Here is a 20,575-nt window from a genome sequence, read left to right on the forward strand (position 1 = left end):
GCCTCCTGCACATCTACTGGGGATGTGCCCACAACCAAGTTGCATGCCCTTGACCGGAATGGAACCCGGGCGGATGCTCTATCCACTGAGCCAAACCATCCAGGGCCCTTATACTTTGATTTGCGTGAGTCAATGTATCGCTCCAGCCGATAAAACTCCTCGGAGACAGAACTCGCTGGCGCCTGGCAACAGCCGCACCAATCCCCGGGAGCAGCCCAGTCGCGCGGGGAGCTCCGCAGCCGTGACGTCACCCTCACGGAGACCCTCGCGAGACCGGGGGGTGGGCGGCGCCATTCGCCGGTGGACACCAACTGCGCGGCTTCTGTGAGGAGAGCGGACGGTCACTGACGGTTGGTCTGGCTGCTACGAACGCCGACATGAGCGGCCTAGCCGGGGCCGAGGGGGCCCTGCACCCCCAGACCTGCAGCCCCGGTGCCCCCGCCCCCGGCCCCGGACAGCCGGACCCGGACCAGAGCCCGCAGCTCCGTGAGGAAACCGAGGCGTCACAGGTGATGGCGGAGCCGGGGGAGGGAGGCTCGGAGGCCGTCGCCCTCCCGCCGGCCCAGCTTCCAGAGGAGGAGGAGGAGGAGGAGGAGGAGGAGGAGGGAGCGTCACCCGACCCTGCGGCCGGTGGGGCCGGCGGCCGTGCCCCCCAGGCCCCGGGCGGCGGGGGTGACGGTGTCGGAGCGCCTGAAGCGGAGCCGGAGCAGGCCCCGCCCCCCGCCGCGGCCCCGGCGGCCGAGCCGGTGACCATGGCAACGGGCCGCGGCCCCAGCAATGGCGGTCAGCGCGGCCCCGGGGCGGCGCAGGCCGTGGAAGCCTGTGGCGCAGAGAAGCCGGGGTCGGAGGCGGAGGCCGAGGCGAAGGCCGCGGAAGTGAACCCGGTCTTGGTAGCAGTGGCTGAGGCGATGGTGGAAAAGGAAGGCGTGAAGGAGGAGAAAGGAGATCATGAAATGGAGATGAAGGAGGAGAATGTAGAGGAAGTGAAGGAGGAGAAAGGAGATGAAATGAAGGAGGAGAAAGGAGATGAAGAAGTGAAGGAGGAGGTGGAGGTAGAGGAGAAGCCAGTAGGTGAGGAAATAGAAATGGCGGAGGAAAACCGAGCGGAGGAAAACAGAGCGGTGGAGGCGGTGGAGGAGGGGGCGGAGGGGGCAGGGCTGCCCCGGCCCCTGAATGTGAATTTCCGCGTGAACCTCCGCATGAACCCCCTGGAGGCCATCCAGCAGGAACTGGACACTGTGAATGCTCAGGCCGACAGGGCCTTCCAGCAGCTGGAGCAGAAGTTTGGCCGGATGCGTCGGCACTACCTGGAGCGGAGGAATTACATCATTCAGAACATCCCGGGCTTCTGGGTCACCGCCTTCCGAAACCACCCCCAGCTGGCCCCCATGATCAGGGGCCAAGATGCCGAGATGCTGAGATACATCACCAATTTGGAAGTGAAGGAGTTCAGACACCCGAAAACCGGCTGCAAGTTCAAGTTCTTCTTCCGGAGAAACCCCTTCTTCAGAAACAAGCTGATTGTCAAAGAATACGAAGTCAGAGCCGGCCGAGTGGTGTCTCTCTCCACTCCCATCGTGTGGCGTCGGGGCCATGAGCCCCAGTCCTTCATTCGCAGAAACCAAGACGTCGTCTGCAATTTCTTCACCTGGTTTTCAGACCACAGCCTGCCGGAGTCCGACAAGATTGCCGAGATCATCAAAGAGGACCTGTGGCCGAATCCTCTGCAATACTACCTGCTGCGCGAAGGAGTCCGTAGAGCCAGACGCCGCCCACTGAGGGAACCAGTGGAGATCCCCAGGCCGTTTGGGTTCCAGTCTGGTTAAACTTGGTCCTTGGGACTACCTCTGCACAAGGTCCCCTGGCACTTCTTGCTGAAACCTGTGCTTGAGCAACAGAAATGGGTGGTATACCTTCTACTTTTTTCCCCCTGACATTTCTAAAACGTTTTTTTTTTTTTTCCCCCTCTGGACATTTGTTTTCTCAACCGCAAGATTGGGACCTTCATGGCTGTGCTTCTCCACTTCTATACAGCCTGACTTTTCCACTTAAATACAACCTTCATGCTGTTCTGCATCACTGTCACATCCTACAAGGCCATATTCACACTGCTGCTAAGTCAAGTAAATATGCTGTAAATTTCACTGCCTTTTTCTGCACTGCTTGGACTCTGTTTGTTTCCAGGGCCTCTGGTCTGGCTCTTACCATCTGGGATTCTAGCTTTTGTGTTGAGGCCTGTTCTACCCACTCTGTTCTGCAGGGCAAGCATACAGCCTATGGACTTTAGCAGAAAAGAAAACCACCAGAGACACTGAAGAGCAGCAGTGGTCCATTTGGTCTTCGTGATTCATGTGACTGCATTGCTCTCCTTGCACCTCTGGTCAGCTGTTGTTGCCTGCTTCTGGCTGTGCCCACTCCTCTTAGCCTGCTGCCTACTCGATGAACATCTTCCAGACCATTGTCAGCTCCTCTCATTTCTGGTAAACCAGAATCTCTAGAACTGGTGGTGGACCCAAGTTTCCTGCTAGCACAAATTTCCTTTCCAGTCTTTCCATTCCTCATCCTCTTTCCCCTTGATCCTCATCATCCAAGAGCCCTACTTCAGAGAAGTGGTTGAGGTGACAAGTTTAGACCTTGTCCTTATGACAAGTATAAGGATGGTGTCCAGGCTTTCTCAGTATCTAGTGAATTCACACAAAACTTCGGTACCTCTCTGTACCTCCTTTCCTCATCCTGATGTAATTAGCAGTACACTTTGTGTGTGTTCCTTATCTCAAAATAAAAAACAACACTTAGAAACATCTGCAAAAGCAGATCTTGTAGTTAATTTGGCTCTCCTTGATTTCCAGGGACACTTCGACTGGTTGCCTCCCCACATGCCCTGACCCAACGAGGGCTGGGGATGAATTTGCAACCCAGGTTTGTTTTCTTGACTGGGGATTGAACCCCCAGTCCTTTGGTGTAGTGGGTCAGTGCTCTAACCACTGCACATACTGGCCAGGATTTTTTTTTTTCTTATGTTGTTAATCCTCACCCAACGATATTTTTTCCATTGATTTTGAGATAGTTGGAGGGAGGAAGAGGGGTGTTAAAGAGAGAAATATCCATGTGAAAGAGAGAGCGATTGGTTGCTTCCAGGGCCAGCATCAAACCTGCAACCCAGGTACATGCCTTTGACCTTGACTAGGAATCAAATTGGCAACTCTTCACTGCTTGGATCAAGGCTCTAATCACTGAACCACACTGGCAAGGGTAGAAGAATTATTTAAAGAAATACAACTTTTGATGTTTTTTCTATATTTTTATTTGACTTAATTTATGGAGATAAATACTTTTATTTCACTAATACTTAATAAAATCCTGTTATTTTCTGTTTTTGCTTACTAGGAAAATTGAGTTATACAAGCTTTCTTTGCTTTTGTTTAGGAACATTTAGAAAAATAATCTTTCCAGATATATAGAGACTTAAATGAATATTCATAATGGTTTTTAAACTTGTTCATGTTTCTGTCAAAACTACATTCTTAGAAATATAAATAACTTGATTTTGTCAGATTATCAAGACTTTGGAAATTGTCTTCATGGAAAAATAACCTGTAAAAACAGTGTGGCTTGATTGTCTTGCTTGATAATTTGCCCTGCTAACAACTTATTAACAATTTAGCTTAAGTACTTGGAAGATTGCTCTGTCAAATTGGAAGTGTACCAATAACATATTTATATTTACATATATGCATGTTGTTAAAATAAAAGTATGTTGTTACTCAGTTAAGAGTTCTTATTTTTCACCCTGTTAACAAACATGCTTGAAGAAATTATTAGAGATACAGATTATGGAATTTAATAAAGTTCTTCAATGAACACAACAGGCATTATCCCAAAAGTAAAAATATAGCACACTACCTTGAAAAAGTAGGGAGGAATGTTCCTTTTGTTTACTTTAAAATGTTAACAATTGTAACTGCTTATTCCTGTCAGTTTTTCCCCATACACTTTGTGCAGTACCCCCATTCCACTCCAACCTTCACTTCCTTAAAGTTTCCATTTTTGTCTATATAGATAATAGTTTCAGGTCACTCAGGCTTGTCTTAGTCATTTGTGCATTTAATAAGCACATATTCAGAGAATTCTTATCATAAGTGATATACTCTTCCCATAATTTCTCAGCTGTAGAAACTTGTTTTTCCTTCAAACCTCACCACCTCTCTCTGTCAAATCCTTCAAGGTCTGTCATAAATAACTCTTCTGTTTTACACTTTTTTCTGTTCCCCTTAGAGAAAATGAAACTTTTAAAAATATATATATATTTTGTTGATTTTTCACAAAGAAGAAGGGAGAGGGATAGAGAGAAACATCGATCAGCTTCCTCCTGCACAACCCCCACTGGTGATGTGCCCGCAACCAAGGTACATGTCCTTGACCTTAATCGAGCCTGGGACCTTTCAATCTACAGGCCGACATTGTATCCACTGAGCCAAACCGGTTTTGGCTGAAACTTTCATGTACTTGGTGTACTTTGTAGGACATTCTGTTCTAGAAAATAACACAGTAATTCATTATGTTGTTAAGGCATCTGTCAGGCCCCAGGAAGATAACAAGTGTAAGAAGAGAGAATGCATTCCATTTATTGTTAAAGAACTGGGGAAAGACTAAGGGAAACAAATAATTGACATAGAGTGACAAAGATTTATTCACATGTCTTTCACTGTCCCTTTCTGGTTTGGAAGTTTTGTGAAAGCAGAGATGGAAAAGGATGTTTTTTACCTTCCTCACTACATCTAGCTTAATGTACATAGTTGTTACCAGATAAATACTGAATGACAAAATGAACTCAAATGGAGATAGACAAAATAACCTAGTACCCAGCCAAGCATGTCAAACTTGAGGCCTGCAGGCTGCATGTGGCTCACAAGGAATATTTTTTCGGCCCAGCCAATACAATGGTATGTAAGGAATGCTTTAATAAAAATTTGTAACTTAATTTTTACAATATCCTATTATATATAACTAGAGCCCCGATACACAAAATTCATGCGAGAGTAGGCCTTCCTCCCCCTGACTGCCGGCACCAGCTTCCCTCGGGCACCTGAGACCCAGGCTTCCCTCGCAGTCCCAGCTTCGTCCAGAAGGACATCAGGTCTAATTAGCATATCATGCTTTTATTATATATTATTAATAACGAACTACAATGTTTGCTAATGACTGATTAATCTTGTTGCATTCATTTCCCTTACGCCCCATATGTGCAGGTGGACCATTTCTCTCCACTGATACTAGCAGCGAATATTTAAGCAGCCGATTGCCATGTCATTTGCACTGACCTGTTTGGTGTGCGCAACAGGAAATACTTCGCTTTCAGAGAATAAGAAAAATAGGTTTATTTGCATTATGCTTATTAACTTGTGCAGTTATTCAGTGTCTGGTAAGTTAATGTTCAAGGAAAAATTTATTTCTATTAAAATGTTCTATTTTATGTTAACGATTACTCATTTATTTCAGCCCTTTGCATTCAGCTAAATAAAACTTTATTTAAATATCTAAATAAAGCTGTGTTTCCATGAAAAATGAAGCTTTTTTTTTTTTTTTTTTTTTGTGGGGGGGCCCTCACATAAACTTTAACCTTATTTATTTGGCTTTGTTAGCCTTTGAGTTTGACATGTGTATTAAATAAAAGCAAAAGTTAGAGAAAATCCAAACACTTAACATTTAACCTTTTCACTTGCCATCTTAACAGAGCATCAACTTTGCATCAACTTTTACGTGCTTTGTTTTTGTACATCTTAAGGTGACTATTCACTTGGAGATTGAAGTTCATTACATTCTAGACATGTGCTGTCTAATACAGCAGCCATGAGCCATCAATGACTATTAAGCACTTTGTGGCTAGTCCAAATTCAGATCTGATTTCTCATACTTAACCATTTTTTAACTGTGTCTATTGGTAAATTTTAAATTACATGGGGGACAGCATGGGTCTAGACTTCTTGAGTATCTCAAAGTATATAAAAAAAATCTAAAAATAAACGTTATTCTTTCTCCCTATGAAATTTTTTGTGACTTTAGGACAAGGATTATCTAGTCTAAATTCAAGTTGGGTAAAGTATAATTAGAGTAAGGTGACCAGATCGTCCCACTTTTGGCCAGACAGTCCCGAATCGGGACTTTTTAAAAACGCCTCGGGGAAAAATTGTTAAAAATCGGGACTGTCCCGCCAAAAGCGGGACGATCTGGTCACCTTAAACCAGAGGCCAGTGGGTAAAAAAGGATAATGAAATAAAATGTCTTTTATAATCTTATTCTAAGATATATCTTGCAAAACGTATTGTGTAAAACTATTTTTCTGGATATAAGTAAGGTAGATCTGGGTGCCAAACTGGCACTGATGGTTATATTGGTTAATAAGTTGCTAGTAATATTTAGACCTATAGCTTCATATTTTTCTAGAATAAAATATTCTGTACTTTTTTTGGCTTACAGAGTACATGAAGCTCAGAAAATAAAAATATTTTCAGTCATTAAATATACCATTTTGTGTGTATTACATGGGCTGCAAGTTTTAGCAGTTAGCCAGCAACAGAAAAATAAATCTGAATCTAGCATTCCATCAAGTCAATTCAATGCCCACCACTTGAGAAGCATATTTGATTGTTAAAAATTAATGTGCTAATTGCTGCAACAGCAATTATTTTATATATCGGATACTATATTAAGGATTAAATGGAATATAGATATTGTCATTGCTCTTGAAGAACTATCTTATTGGGGGGATATCACTCCTCGAATGTTTTCTCTAGCAAATCACATACTCAAACCCGGCACATGCACAAGAAAATGGGATTTATGTGGTCAAGAGGTGTCAATGATCAGGACCATCCCTTCAGGCCAACTTCTCCCTCCATGTTAATTTATATTGTAATTGAAGTGCCTAGGCTATAGAAATAATAAGTATAATCTTTATTAGTATGGGAGGTGTTTCATTTGTGAGCAGTATTTTCTTCATGTTTGAAGTGCTTTCAGTTCTAAAGGGCCTCCTTGATACATTTCCTTTGACCTCAGCATTTGTTAAGACCCACCTAAGAATTTACATCGTATCAAATTAGGAAAACAATGTCTATTTTTTGGCTTCATGTTCTCAGTACTTGCATTTAATGTAACTTTATTGAGAACAGGCCAGGAAGAAATGGTTCTATTGAAAATGAAAAGGGGCCTCTGTTTTTCTCTCTTAAAATCCATAAGGGAAACATAATTTTTTTAAATTAAAAAATAAAGAAAAGGGTCACTTAAGCTGCTAACTATTGTAAATACCCAGATGTCTTCCTACTGGCCAAGAGGCAGGGAAAACACATTAGCTTTAAGTTGGGATTAAATCACAGTTTTAGAATCTTCCCCCAAGAATATTAGGCAAAATAAACACCTTCTCTGAGCCTCAGTTTCATGTTCACGATGCAGGGATGATAATACCTATTTTATAAGCTGAGAAGCTACCCACCCCATGTCCACCTGGCCCACAGTGAATTATCACAGAAGCCAATTTTGGTAAATATTTGCTGGCTTCATGCCCACAGGCATTATGAAGCAACAACTTTTTTAGATTAAGATTATAATCTGGGGATAAGCAACATAGAGTATGCCTAATTTTAGAAATTAAAATCTTCCGAGATTACATTTCTTCCAGTAATGCTTAAAGGCTGAATTTGCACACTTGTGTGTGTCTAAGTCACCCCTAAATAAGGAAAATACAGTATCTTTCTACTTACACAGTGAAGAGGAAATATTGTCCAATTACTTTGTAGGTGTTGGCCAGAGTATATAAACTTTAAAATATGTACGGAAAATTGAAATTATCTTTTAGGACGCCTTCTGGGGATGAGCAGGTTTCCCTTTCAGTTGCTCCTAATGACTTAAATGCTCACACTTCACACAGTAACACTTCACTTTTCTTAAGCGTCAAAGTCTGTTCATCTCAATTCTTTGTAAAGAGCCATGAATCTCTGCCTTAAAGAAGGAAGGCCTGGGCATTGCTGAATCCACTTTATACAGGAGAAGCCCTGGGAGCTGACTTGAATATACAACAACGAAAGCCTTAGGAAATCCGCGTGAACCGAATTCGCACATGCTGGAGTTTGCTCCATCGATTCACGAAAGCCAAACCTCTCCCAGACCGACGAACTGAAAACGTTTTGTAACCTAAGGACAACGGACTACCTGGGATGGCCAGCATCATCCCAGGGAGCAGTTGCTTCTCGCGCAATCGCGAGACGCTGCCGTCCTGACGTCACCTGTTGCCATGGCAACATCCTCCGGGATGCAGGCGAGAGAGGGGTGGCGCGAAGGGCGGAGCACCACTGCTGCAGCGGACCAGGCTCGCTCTCCTGCAGGTCTGACTCCTTCCAAAATGAACGGTCCGGAGGAGGCCAGCAGCCCTTCCGCCGCTAAAACCTGCGGCCCCGCCACTCCCGACCCGGCCCCGGCACCCCCGGACCTAAGCCCGCGCCGGAGGAGCGAGGACGCCGCCGAGGCGCCGCGGGCGATGGCGAAGGCGATGGTGATGGCGATGGCGCCCACAGGTGAGGGCGAGGGCGGCGCGGAGAGCCCGGCGGAGGGGGGCGCATCCCCGGCCCCCGCGGCCTGCGGCCCCGAGCCCGGCGATCAGGTGGCTAAGGGTGGTGATGCGGCCGCCAAAACGGCCCCGGAGGAGGCTCGGCCCCCGGCAGAGGGGCCGGGCGCAGCCCCTGCCTGCCCCTCGGCGGCTGTGGCTGCCGACCAGAGCCAGGAAAATGGCTGTCCGCCGGGAGAGCCGCGCGGCCCAGCTGGGGAGAAAGCTCCAGAAGCCCGTGGCGCAGAGGGACCAGGGTCTCCGGCGATGCCTGGGGCCACGGCCGAGGACGGGGTGACCGAGAAGGGCGCCGCCTCAGCCTCAGCCGCGGTGGGAAAGGAGGGAGTGGCGGAGGAGGCGGCGGCGGCGGCGGAGAAGACATTGGCGCAGAAGGAGGAGAAGGTGGTGGGGGGAGGAGTGAAAGAGGAGGCGCGGGCTGGGAGCCCGAAGGCCAGCCACTCCATGGACTCGCTGGAGGCCATCGACCAGGAGCTGCTAAACGTCAATGCCCAGGCGGACAGGGCCTTCCATCAGCTGGAGCGCAAGTTCGGCCGCATGCGGAGGCTCCACATGCAGCGCAGAAGTTTTATCATCCAGAACATCCCCGGTTTCTGGGTCATCGCCTTTGGGAACCACCCCCAGCTGTCACCTATGATCAGCGGCCAGGATGAAGAAATGATGAGGTACATGGTCAATCTGGAGGTGGAGGAGCTTAAGCACCCGAGAGCAGGCTGCAAATTCAAGTTCATCTTTCAGGGCAACCCCTACTTCCGAAATGACGCGCTCGTCAAGGAGTATGAGCGCAGGTCTTCTGGCCGCGTGGTGTCCCTCGCCACCCCGATCCGCTGGCACCCGGGCCAAGACCCCCAGACCCATAGCCACAGGAACCGGCAAGGGAACGCGATCCCCAGTTTCTTCAACTGGTTCTCAGACCACAGCCTCCTGGAATTCGACAGGATTGCTGAGATTATCAAAGGAGAGCTGTGGTCCAATCCCCTCCAGTATTACCTGATGGGGGAAGGGCCCCGAAGATTTCGAGACCCGGGGAGGCAGCCGGTGGAGAGCCCCCGGGCCTTCAGGTTCCAGTCTGGCTAGCTCCTGGCCTGGGAGAAGCTTCTGCACCCCGTTTCTTGACCACCTCCTCTTGGATCCCGTGCTTAGCCAGTCGCATGCACGCTCCCGTCTGTTTTCTCTTCACCCTGGATTATTTTGTTCTTTGGTTCTTCTAAGTCTTCAATCAGTTGCAAGATTATGGCTTCTATGTCTGTGCTCATCTTCCTCTGGTTCTGCAAAGCGTTACGTGATCCAAGTGCATGGCCTTGTATTGCTTTTGTGCCAAGCACAAGATGCCACGGATATGCACTGACTTCCTTTGCATGCCTTGGGCCCCGTCTGTGACGATGGTCTTTCCCCAGGGTCTCCAGGGGTTATCTGCCACACGTTAACTTGATATATAGCTTTGCAAATAACCAGCTGGGCTTCATACTTTATGCTGGCTGTGCTCCTACACCTGGTACTCTGTGGCAAGATCTTTTGAGCTTCACCCCTGCAAGATGAAGCTGATGTAGATGGTGCCAGCCATCAACCCAAACTGGACATTCCAGGCTACCGCTAACTGGTTCCCAGCTGCCTTCCTGGGCGTATGCCATCCAACCTGCTGGTTATCTGGCAGAATAAGCAGGTGGCTGTGGATAGCTGATGGTCTTAAACCAGGTAGCAGATGACAGGGATACTGTGTCATGTTGATCTTTTGCCTTTGGTCACTGTACTTTGACCAAGTTCTGGTGAGTATGAAAGCTGGGCTTGTGGCCTCCCAAACCTGGTTTCAGTCTTTTGGATGTGCTTTGCCCACGTACCATAGCCTGCCTCTTCAGGAACTACCTGTGGACTGAAGCCCCTAGGCAGCACACAGGAACACCCCCCTTCCCCTGAACCCCTCCAAATGGTTACCCATAAACTCACTGGCTGTCAGTGTGACAGTGCCCAAAGCAAGGCAACAACCTTTCTGAGTCCTGGCCAATAAACCCCCCTTAATCTAAGCAACTTGGTTAGGCATCCCCTTCCTTACCTATTCTAAGCATGACGAAGTTGCTAGGCTGGGGGCACTGAGGACCATGTATTGCTACTCCTCTTCCTCCTACCCCCCTTCTCCCCCTCCTCCCTCAAGAAGCAATTACAGTTCAGAAACAAACAATACTAAAGCAGGGTTTTGGTTTCATTTGCTCTCCCCTTGACTGTGTCCAGAGGGAGAAAGCTACTGTATAATGGATTCCCCAGGTCTCATTGCCCTCATGCCTCCACCCACTTCCTTAAGCGAGATCTAAATGTTTCAAAGGGAGACCTATGGGGAAATTGTTTAGTTAGGCAGCGCTCTTTTGGACCAACTCTGACAATCTCATCCTTCCTCATGATTTACCAAAACCTCCTGTGTTTTTTCATCTTTAGTGTGAGAATCCGGGAGGAGAGACAGAAGCACTTCATAGAGATGGGTTCAAGACTCACCGCAGGTTGTGATTTAAAACAACCCAAAATTAGTTTGACTCTACTTTCCTAAAGATGGCAAAATTTTTTTTTTTTTTTGGGGGGGGGGGGGGGGGGGGCGGCCTTGGACAACTTAGAAATAATGCCAAAGCAGCATTTTGTGGGTCAGCCCTGTGTTCTATACTATTATAGCCCCGATGTCTTAGGGGCCTCCATCTTACTGCCTGGCCCTTGGCCCTCAGTTCTCAGCTTCCTCTTTTCCTTCCCTGCTTCTGCCCTGACAAAAGAGGGAGCAGGCTGCTGTCTGCATTGTGGCAAATGCCAAGTCTTCCTCCTAGCGTGTAAGGAGGTTTGTGGGCCCTCTGGATCTTCAGACAAGTTCTAGCTGGGGGGACAACAGTGTGTCAGGGCTGTGTTACTTCTGGAGGGGTGTGGTGGTGCTGATGACACCCATCCTCACCCTTTCTCCTTCCTTTGTGAAGGTTTGGCCATAAGCTACCCAGGGCTTGGGGAATCTGGGTACAGAGCAGTGGGGAGTATGCTCTAAACTGGAGAAACTGGAAGCCCAGAAACAGATGAGCCTGCTGTGGAGTGGCCTTGGGAAGGCAGGCAGGGAAGACCGGAACCCTGCAGGTTCAGGGAGGAGAGAGAGAGGCCCAAGGCTCTGCCCAGGAGATGTGGGGAAATTAAAAGTGATTATTTAAAGAGGATGCTTGGGAGAGGGTCTCCCCCTAACTTTTCCTATATCCTCCAATTCACCAGATTTTTATACACACAAATGCAAGCCTAGATATTTCCTATTATTCTAGGAGTGAACTTTTATATGTGGAAGATCGATGGTATTTGCTTATTTCACTGTGATTGAGTAAAATTCTATTCCTTTCTCCATTTTTGCCTTGCTGCGAATTGAATTGACATTTACAGACCTGTGTTGTTTTGTTTTTGTTTTTGCTTGTAATTGAGAATGTGTGCAAAAATATCAAACTTGTTTCCTGTGCAGAATGAAGACTTCTGTGAATATTATGAATATATCAGCTTGTTCTGGTCTATCTTCGTATATAGCTCTCTATCCTTAGAAGTAGAATTTGAATAATGTGATCTTTGAAGAGTCTGAAATTATGCAAACGTTGCTGTCTTGTGAAAGTAATCTCAAGAAGAAAAATGTAACCTTATTTGATATTTCTTGCCCTAGTAGTAATGTGGTACTTGATATTTTATGTTCCTAATCAGTGTAAGTGCTTGTAGAATTGCTCTGTCCAATTAAATAAGGGTCCTTTTGTCTTCATGTGCTCAAAGGAAAAGTAAAATCTGTCAGTCTGCTGTATTTCTTGTTTTCACCAAAATAAAAATTAATAAAGTTGTATGTTGTCTAGGTAAGCATTATTCTGAAGGTTAACAAAAGAGGCAACAACCACCAAACTTCCTAAGATCTTTTTTTGGCTTGGAAAATGGTAAATAGGCCCATTGCAGCTATATACTAATGGACATAATTTTCTTTCTGTACAACCAGTGATTCAACATGGTGATTCCTTTTAACAGGCACTTAGGAATGTATCCCCCTTCACTAATGTATTAAACTTTGTTAAGCTTTGATCTTTACCAAGAAACTACTAAGGTTAAATACCAAGAAAGTAAAATTAAGTTTTTGTTTTGTTTTGTTTTTGTTTTTAATGAGTCTGAGAATAGACTTATATGGAACAAAAACCTGATTATCAAGCAATCTGTGCTGTTGTTAATTTAAGTAATAACCCAACTTCTCTATAGGCCCAGATATCCCCTATCCCATTAAGTTTCCTTGGACCAGTTTTCATTATTCCTTCTCCATTTTGGTTTCCTCAGCACAAGAAAGGGAAATTTGCTAAGTATTCAAGGTGAACATTTGAACTTGACTACAAAGAAAGAGTAAATCTGCTTATTGATGCCTTTAGCATCTTGTGGCTTGCAGAGCAAATTTCATTCTATTCCTGTGACTCTTGGTTCTCTATTTTACACTTCCAGATAAGTTCCGTTTTAGTATTTTAAAGTTACACGTTATTTTAGGACAGAGCCCATGTCTTCATTTCTAATCCCTTACATGTCCCAGCATGGTGATCATTAAATTGAAATGTAGTTTTAGACAGACTAAGAATCAGTCTAAATCCAATGTTGGAAGAGTTAGCCAACCAACGAAGAGCGTGATTTTGGGGATCAGATTTAGGCTCATGTACAGAATCTGTTGCTTAGTAACCAAACAACTTTGAAGGAGCATATAATCTAACCTATGAATTTTCATTTCCTCATCTGTAAATCAGTAATTATACTCCTTACATGGTTGCTGTAAGAAGTAAATAAGGTATATAAAATAGCATGGTAAGGTGTCAGCACACATTGATTGCTATTATATTTTTACCATATTTCTGAGGATGATTCTAGAGGCCAAGAATTTACCTTTTTTTAAAAATATATACTATTTTATTGATTTTTTTCAGAGAGGAAGGGAGAGAGATAGAGAGCTAGAAACATCAATGAGAGAGAATCATTGATCAGCTGCCTCTTGCACACCCTTACTGGGGATAAGCCTGCAACCAAGGTACATGCCCTTGACCGGAATCGAACCTGGGACCTTTCAGTCCACAGGCTGACGCTCTATCCACTGAGCCAAACTGGTTTTGGCAGAATTTACCTTTTTGAAATTACCGTATATGGACTGGACCATAGCCAAGGGTTTTTAAGGGAAGCAACTGGACCACACCAGGTGAGCACTCTCAAATATATCCCAGTCTTGTAGTGATCCAGTAGCCAACGCTATGATAACCTTGTTATCAAGCGCCTGAGAAGAGGTACGGAAATGCTACTGCAACATCCTATTAAAAAAAAAAAAAAAATCTACTCATGTGATTCTAACAGTTATATCCAAAGAGACAGATTTACATTCCATTTTTTGCTGGCTGGTTATATAAAATAACCAGTTTTTTTTTTTCTTCATTCAAACAAGTTCACTAAAAGTATGTGTATACATATATAGTACATATATGTGCTTTAAATTGATGTAAAGTTCTTATGGGATGTGAATTGAGTTTAACAAACTCAGCAGATGGTTTTAGATTGTAATTCTAGGTTCAGTTGAAGTTTCCGCTGCCTCAATATTCTAAATACCAAATTCTGAGTTGTTTGACCACTGTGTCATTCAGAGTTCTCTGCTAATGAGATCAAGTGGCTGGCAAAGGAATCCCCAGCTCCCTTGACCATTATTCTTTGGTACCTTTTAGATTACGAATGTTTGCCTGTATACTAATATTAAACTTAAGTCTTCTGCCTATTTGCACAGTTTTCCTGCATTGTTAGTCATGACTTTATTAAGAAGATATAGCTTTTCTTTCATAAGATTCTCTTTTTAATTTCTGTAGTACCATTTTTTGGATGATTTTAAATCTTCATGCCCAATTAAAAACACTGGCACTTTTTAAAAGTGAAATAAAAATTTTAAAAGTCTAATTACAGCCCAAGAGAAAAGCGGCATTCATTATTATCAATGACTGTCCCTGTTGTAAATTGGAAGACAACTTGGAAGTAAACGCTAACATCTTTCGACAAGATAGGGAAAACTGAGGTCAAATTAGGTGGTTAACTTGTTCAGATTCTTTAGGTAGATACTAGTAAAAGTAGGACTAGAACTTCTTTCTGACTTGATTGAATTTTTTCACTCCTCAGTGGCCCAAAAAGGACGATTAACTTGTTTTAGGACTAGAGGCTCAGTGCATGAAATTCGTGCACTGGGGGGAGGGGGGGGGGGGGGGGGGGGCAGGGTCGGACATCCCTCTCACAATCCTGGATAGCTGGCTCCTAATTGCTCACCTGCCTACCTGCCTGGTCGCCCCTAACTGCTCCTACACCCCTACAGCTGGTCTAGTCACCCCTCACTGTCCCCCTGACAGCTTAATCAGCCCAAATGACACCGCCCCCCCCCCCCCCCCCCCCGCCAGCCTGGTTGCCTCTTACTGCTCCCCCCCTGCTGGCCTGGTCGCCCAAAACTGCGCCCCCCCCCCCCCTGCCAGTCTGGTCATCCCTAACTGCCCGCCCCCCCTTCCCCTCACCATGCAGTCTGCTTCAATCGTTTGGTCATCCCTCACTAACCCCCCTGTTGGCCTGGTCGCTCCACGCAGCCATCTTGTGAGGGTGTGAGAGTTAATTTGTATATTACCTCTTTATTATATAGGATTCTATATTAGCAACAGTAGTTTATAAGCACTTAAAGATGCATTCTTTGCCATCTATAAAATAAATGTCTAAGGAAAAATAGCTTTATTTTTTAAAAAAAATCAAATGTGTGCTGAAAGTATATATGAGACAGTATCTATTATTCAGCCTTAAGCTTGATTGTCATAGTCCAATGAGATTTTGGAAATAAAGTTCCAACACATTATTCTTACCAGTTGATATCAAAGAAAGTTATTGACTTTGAGGAAATAATTTCAGTAATTGTTTACCTACCCTGAGATACTCATCCCCACAATATATCTGGGGTTATTTTTGAGCATTTAAAATGCTTTAAATATCTTTCCATTGTATGCATTAATATGCTAAATTCTCTACTACAGTTCAAGTAAAATAATGATGGTGATGAGTGTTTTCTGTTATTGCTCATGCTGGACAGAGTGAAATTACAACATACAGAGTAGCCAGGATTGATATTGTAAACACCATCTGGCTCCAAACATCTTACAACAAACAGCTACTAATATGACTATGCACAGCACATAGAACACAACAATCTGGGATTGTCATATAACCATACACCCTCTTGAAGCAGTTTTTCTCAACCTTTTTCCCCCCCCCATTATCACCCCTCCTCTCCCAAGGAGAAAAATTAAATTTAACTCAAATTAAATTTAATTAATAAATTTAACCTTATATTCCTCCTTAATGAGAAAAATACTAAGGAACAAGATTTTATTGGGTAATGCTGAGCTTTGAGGGGCTATATTCCATTTGCATTATCTTATTTTTTTTCACCCTAAGAACTATTTCCTTTTCCTTTTGAGAATACATGCTTTAAAGTGAATGAAAATGAATTAGCCTTTAACATTATTGGGGGGTGGGGGGGGGAAGAGGAGAGGGTGAACCCTAAGGATAACATTGGAGGCTGAAATAGTTGGTTTCTGGTATCATCTCTGTCCCATCCTGGCTGCATGGTATCAGAAGCAATCCTGTCTCTATTCCTAGCTTTGGAAAATAAAAGAACAGCATAAAGCCTAGTAGCTTGGAGAAATCATTAATCTTGCTGGACTCAGTGTCTAGGAAAACTGAAGGAGGTGTGGATGAGTTTTCCCAATGCTGACCACATTTTCCTGGGGCATCTAAAAGATGTCAGTGTTCATGTACATACCCAGACTAAATAAACCAATCTCTAGAAGTTAAGGCCCAGCCAGTAGGTCTCAAACTTGTGTGAGAATCAAAATATTATTAAACATAGATTGCTGGGTCCCATTTCCATAGCTCTAATTCTCTAGGTCTGGGTTGGGGCCTGCAAATTTGCATTTCTATCATATTCTCAGGGGATGCTATGCTAGTGGTTAGAGACCACACTTTGAGAGCCACTGGTTTAGAAGTAGATGTAAATATGTGTGTGTATATGTGTCCCCAGGTGAATTCTAATCTCAGGACTATTGGTATACACACTGTTAGCAAAGTTCTTTTCAGTTCTAAGACACCGAGATTTTGACATAATGAGAGTTGTTGGACATCTGTAGAAAGAGGACCTATGGAAAAACATCAATTTCTTGATCAATTTTCATTAAGAATCTGTTCCTATAAAGCATTTTACAGTATTTGTTTTACAGTACATTTGCTGCATATATGGTTCTTCACTTCAAATTTCAGTAAAGGTAAGTTATTTGTTTGTCAATGTTTCAAAGCTTGATAAGGCCAATGGAGGGTTTGGATAGTAGCCAGCTGTTTTTGAACCATCTGAAGAGAATCTTGTAAACTTGTGGTCCAGGGGTAATTCTGGGGGGGAAAAAACCACACAACTTGATTATTCTGCAGGTCTCAAAAGGCCTTTCATAAATATAAACATCAATATTTGATAATCATCGATAATAAAACTTATTTTTTTAGAGTCTAATAAGTTTAATATTTCTTTTGTCAGCTGGATAGGTTGTACCTAGGATGAAGAGTAACGATGTCTTTCCCTATAAAATTTACAATATTGAGGTCAAATTACATTTAAAGATACTGTAAATCATCTTCAGAACTCAAACTAGTAAGTTTAATTTTCATACCCTCCATGCATAAAAGTTAATAAATAAAATAAGGATGATCATCTCAATTTTTTAAATTTAAAAATCTCTCAGGCCCTACTCAGAGGATCAAGTAATTTGTAAAGGAAAACTAATCTTCATACTCCTTAAAAATAAAAGTTACTGCCCGGCTGGCGCTCAGTGGGTGAGCATCGACATATGAGCCAGGAGGTCTTGAACCCAGGTTGTGCAGGCTGGAACCCCAGTGGGGGGCGTGTGAGAAGCAGCCAATCAATGATTTTCTCTCATCGATGTTTCTATTTCTCCCCTCCCTCTCTGAAATAAATTAAAATTTATTACAAATAAAGTATTTTCCCCTTTACCTGCTATTGCTTCGATACTTGGAATTGCAATGGTGCTGTAAGTACTGATTCTTTTACAGGACCACGTAGAAATCAAAGAGTCTTCTGTGTTTTCCAGGCCCGAAATGGAATCAGTAAAAAAAGAGCCCCATTTTTTAGATAATGAATATAGAGGCTTTCCCTTTTGTCCCTAAAACGAGAGGATAGAACAATAAAAACTGATTAATGTTCAATTGCATTATAATTTCCCCTGCTAAGTAAATAAGATTAGAAATCAGAAGGGTTTGTTTCCCTTAACCAAACTATATGTTATTTAAAAAGTACCTTCCTCTGGCTTTGTCCGGGAACCCTTCTCATCCTGTGGGATCGGGCCTTTTCCAGCCCTTCGCATCCTTTGGGTTTGGGCCTTTCCCAGGATGTTTTCCTTGGTCTTCTTCACGCAGGCTGCATTAGGTCACTTCCTCCACTTTCCTCCATCCCGAGTTTATCCCGAACATACTACTTCTCATACTGTTTCACCCTTGACAGATCATGATTCTTAACTATGATACATAAAGCTAAGAACTCATGTATTTATGTATCCCTAAATCTTAGTGCCTAGGGCAGAGCAGGCACATAAAAATTGCAGACTAAATTAAAGACCCATTCAATAAAAAATACTTCTCAGGGTTTTATGAATATGGCATAAAATTAAGGATTGAAAAAAATCCTATCTCATCCATATAATCTATATATATAAAAGGCTAAGTGACTGACCACCTGTCTGTCCGACTGACTGGCCAGTACATATGATGCGCACTCGCAATTTAAAAATAAACTTAGACTCACACATGCACAATACATATAAAACTCTTGCTGGTGCCAATTGCATGCATTGTATCTGAAGACCAACTATCAGCACTTTGTTGTTTTTATATCATGTCTTTTTATATCATGTTATTATTTATTAATCAATTTATATATTATTTTCATATACATTTTCTTTCAGCTCTGACACTTCTACTTAGAGAAAGGATGAATAGCAATATTAAAATATTTTGTATTTTAATTAATTTTATAATACTATATTATATATATTATTTTGACATGTAATTTTTTACAGTAATGTAATTACCACCCGAATCTTTTAATTAATTTCATTTCAATGTGCACGAATCCATGCACCAGGACACTAGTCTGAATTATAAAATCTGTCATGCTCTTCTGATGAAAATTTTATTTTGGAGCACACAGTGCCCCTAATGTCTCTAGATTCACAATTCTTTGTGCTGGAACTCGCTTTGTGAAGCAAATGAGAATGTATGTTTGCAGATGATGGTGTTTGGAAATCATTTACCAAGAGCCTATTTGGGTTTCACCAAAGAGCAGTATTGAAATATGAATATCCACACTCGTATGTGTACATCTAAGGTGTATTTCAATATAATTTCTCAATATCTAAATAGCAGTTTATCGGATAAATTTGATTAATTATCTTTCCTAAAATAATGAGTCTGAAAAAAAAAATGGCTCACATCACACACATATATAGAAAATGGTCCCGCAAGTGAGTGACAGAATCTAGGCTCCTCCCTATTCTTATAAAGACTTAGGGATACATAAATACGTAAGTTCATAAAGAGAGGAAAATAGATCTATCTACCCTTCCTGGTCCAATGTAATCTGGGTGCTTATATTCTAAATGTTTACATTCTCCCAGAATTCATATGTTGAAATTTTAACCTCCGAAGTGATATTAGGAGGTGGGGAGGTGTCTGGAGCCCTCTGAGTGGCTTAGTGCCCTTCTACCAAGTTCACGCTGGGGGCTCAGGAGTAAGTCTCAAGGAGCTGCCTATTGAGTTCAGCTAGACCCACAAGGCGAGCACCAGAGCTTCCAGGGCCAAGCAAAAGAGACAGTGTCACTACCGTGAGTCAGGATCTGGCAGCCTCGGCACCGACCAAAACATCCCCGGCGCCGGGCTGGATGAAAGCAGAGGGCAGGGAACACAGACTGACCCGCGTTTAACAGCCACAGGTCAATTACAGAGCCGAGACGGCAAGGCCACAACCACTGCCACAGAGTTCCCTGCTCTGGGCGCCAACAGCGAAGAGCAGCCCTTACCTCATACTTCCCTTTCTTCTCCCGGGGCTCTGCTCCCTCAGGCCTCCGGTCTCCGTCCCCCTTGAGCTCCTCCAGGATGAGGACTGTCTCCCAGTTGCTATAATGGCGGGCTGGGAAAATATCCGAATGCATGCTGTCGCCAAAGTACACGACCTGTAAGTCAGACAGCAAGTTCTGGGTGAGACATCCCAACTGTGCAGGCGTGGCCACTGTTTCACGGAAGGCAAAGAAAATTCCTCTGAAAGCTGCATAAATGTCTTAAATTGCTTTTCAACTTTAGTGGACAAATTGTGCATTGTCCACTAACCCCCTCAGGAGGTCCCAGGGGATGTGGCATCCTGGGAGCCGATGGAGCAGGGCTGTTACCCACCGCTCTCCCCTGCTCGCAGGGCTCCTGGCAAAAGATGAAAGGTCCTGCTGCTGAAAATGCACCAATGTCCAACATCGACCATGTGATCGGGGTGTCAAAAGCCAGCGTGTCCTTAGGCTAGTCTGTCTTGTAATTTCAGTTACTACTGCTTATCCTATATAATAAAGAGCTAATATGCTAATTAGACCGAACAGCAGAATGACAGTGCAGACAACCTTCCAGGAGAAGCTGGGGCTGTGAGGGCCGAGCCCCTTGCGTGAATTTTGTGCATCGGGCCTCTAGTTTTACATATAAAACCTTTCAGGGATTGTTATCAGGATGGCACTCCTCAGGCATCCCACACCAGTCCAGTGCATCCCCTCCATCTGTGGCCGCTTGCTTGGAATATTTCCTACACTCTGAGACAGATAAAAGTCCCAGTCTACCTCAACAAAAAGCTTATGTAAA

General features: G+C 43.8%; 3 protein-coding genes across 4 annotated transcripts in view; 2 read left to right on the forward strand and 1 right to left on the reverse strand.

Annotated features, from left to right (window-relative positions):
• Window positions 1–274: 274 nt before the first annotated feature.
• On the forward strand, window positions 275–5,546 carry TSPYL1 (TSPY like 1). The gene has a single exon (XM_084890891.1). It carries the CDS (start codon window positions 378–380, stop codon window positions 1,824–1,826), a length of 1,449 nt encoding a protein of 482 aa, XP_084747017.1. The 5' UTR covers window positions 275–377; the 3' UTR covers window positions 1,827–5,546.
• Window positions 5,547–5,630: 84 nt separating this feature from the next.
• Window positions 5,631–12,438, forward strand: TSPYL4 (TSPY like 4). The gene has a single exon (XM_084890892.1). The coding sequence runs from the start codon at window positions 8,288–8,290 to the stop codon at window positions 9,689–9,691; it is 1,404 nt and encodes a 467-aa protein (XP_084747018.1). The 5' UTR covers window positions 5,631–8,287; the 3' UTR covers window positions 9,692–12,438.
• Window positions 12,439–15,371: 2,933 nt separating this feature from the next.
• The window catches only part of NT5DC1 (5'-nucleotidase domain containing 1), a 93,788-nt gene continuing 88,584 nt past the window's right edge, over window positions 15,372–20,575 (reverse strand). For both annotated transcript variants that reach the window (XM_084890153.1, XM_084890152.1), the window contains exons 10-12: window positions 19,759–19,911; window positions 17,679–17,847; window positions 15,372–17,062 (exon numbers count right to left, since the gene is read on the reverse strand). In XM_084890153.1, coding sequence (XP_084746279.1) covers window positions 16,947–17,062; window positions 17,679–17,847; window positions 19,759–19,911 — 438 coding nt within the window. In that variant the 3' untranslated portion in view covers window positions 15,372–16,946. The remainder of the gene's footprint in view (window positions 17,063–17,678; window positions 17,848–19,758; window positions 19,912–20,575) is intronic.

This window comes from Pipistrellus hanaki, assembly GCF_964339955.1.
Source record: "Pipistrellus hanaki genome assembly, chromosome: 7".
Taxonomy (NCBI): Eukaryota; Metazoa; Chordata; class Mammalia; order Chiroptera; family Vespertilionidae; genus Pipistrellus; species Pipistrellus hanaki.

Excerpts from the sequence above, each read along its gene's own strand:
- TSPYL1 (XM_084890891.1), top strand. The coding sequence starts at position 378 with ATGAGCGGCCTAGCCGGGGCCGAGGGGGCCCTGCACCCCCAGACCTGC.
- TSPYL4 (XM_084890892.1), top strand. The coding sequence starts at position 8,288 with ATGGCAACATCCTCCGGGATGCAGGCGAGAGAGGGGTGGCGCGAAGGG.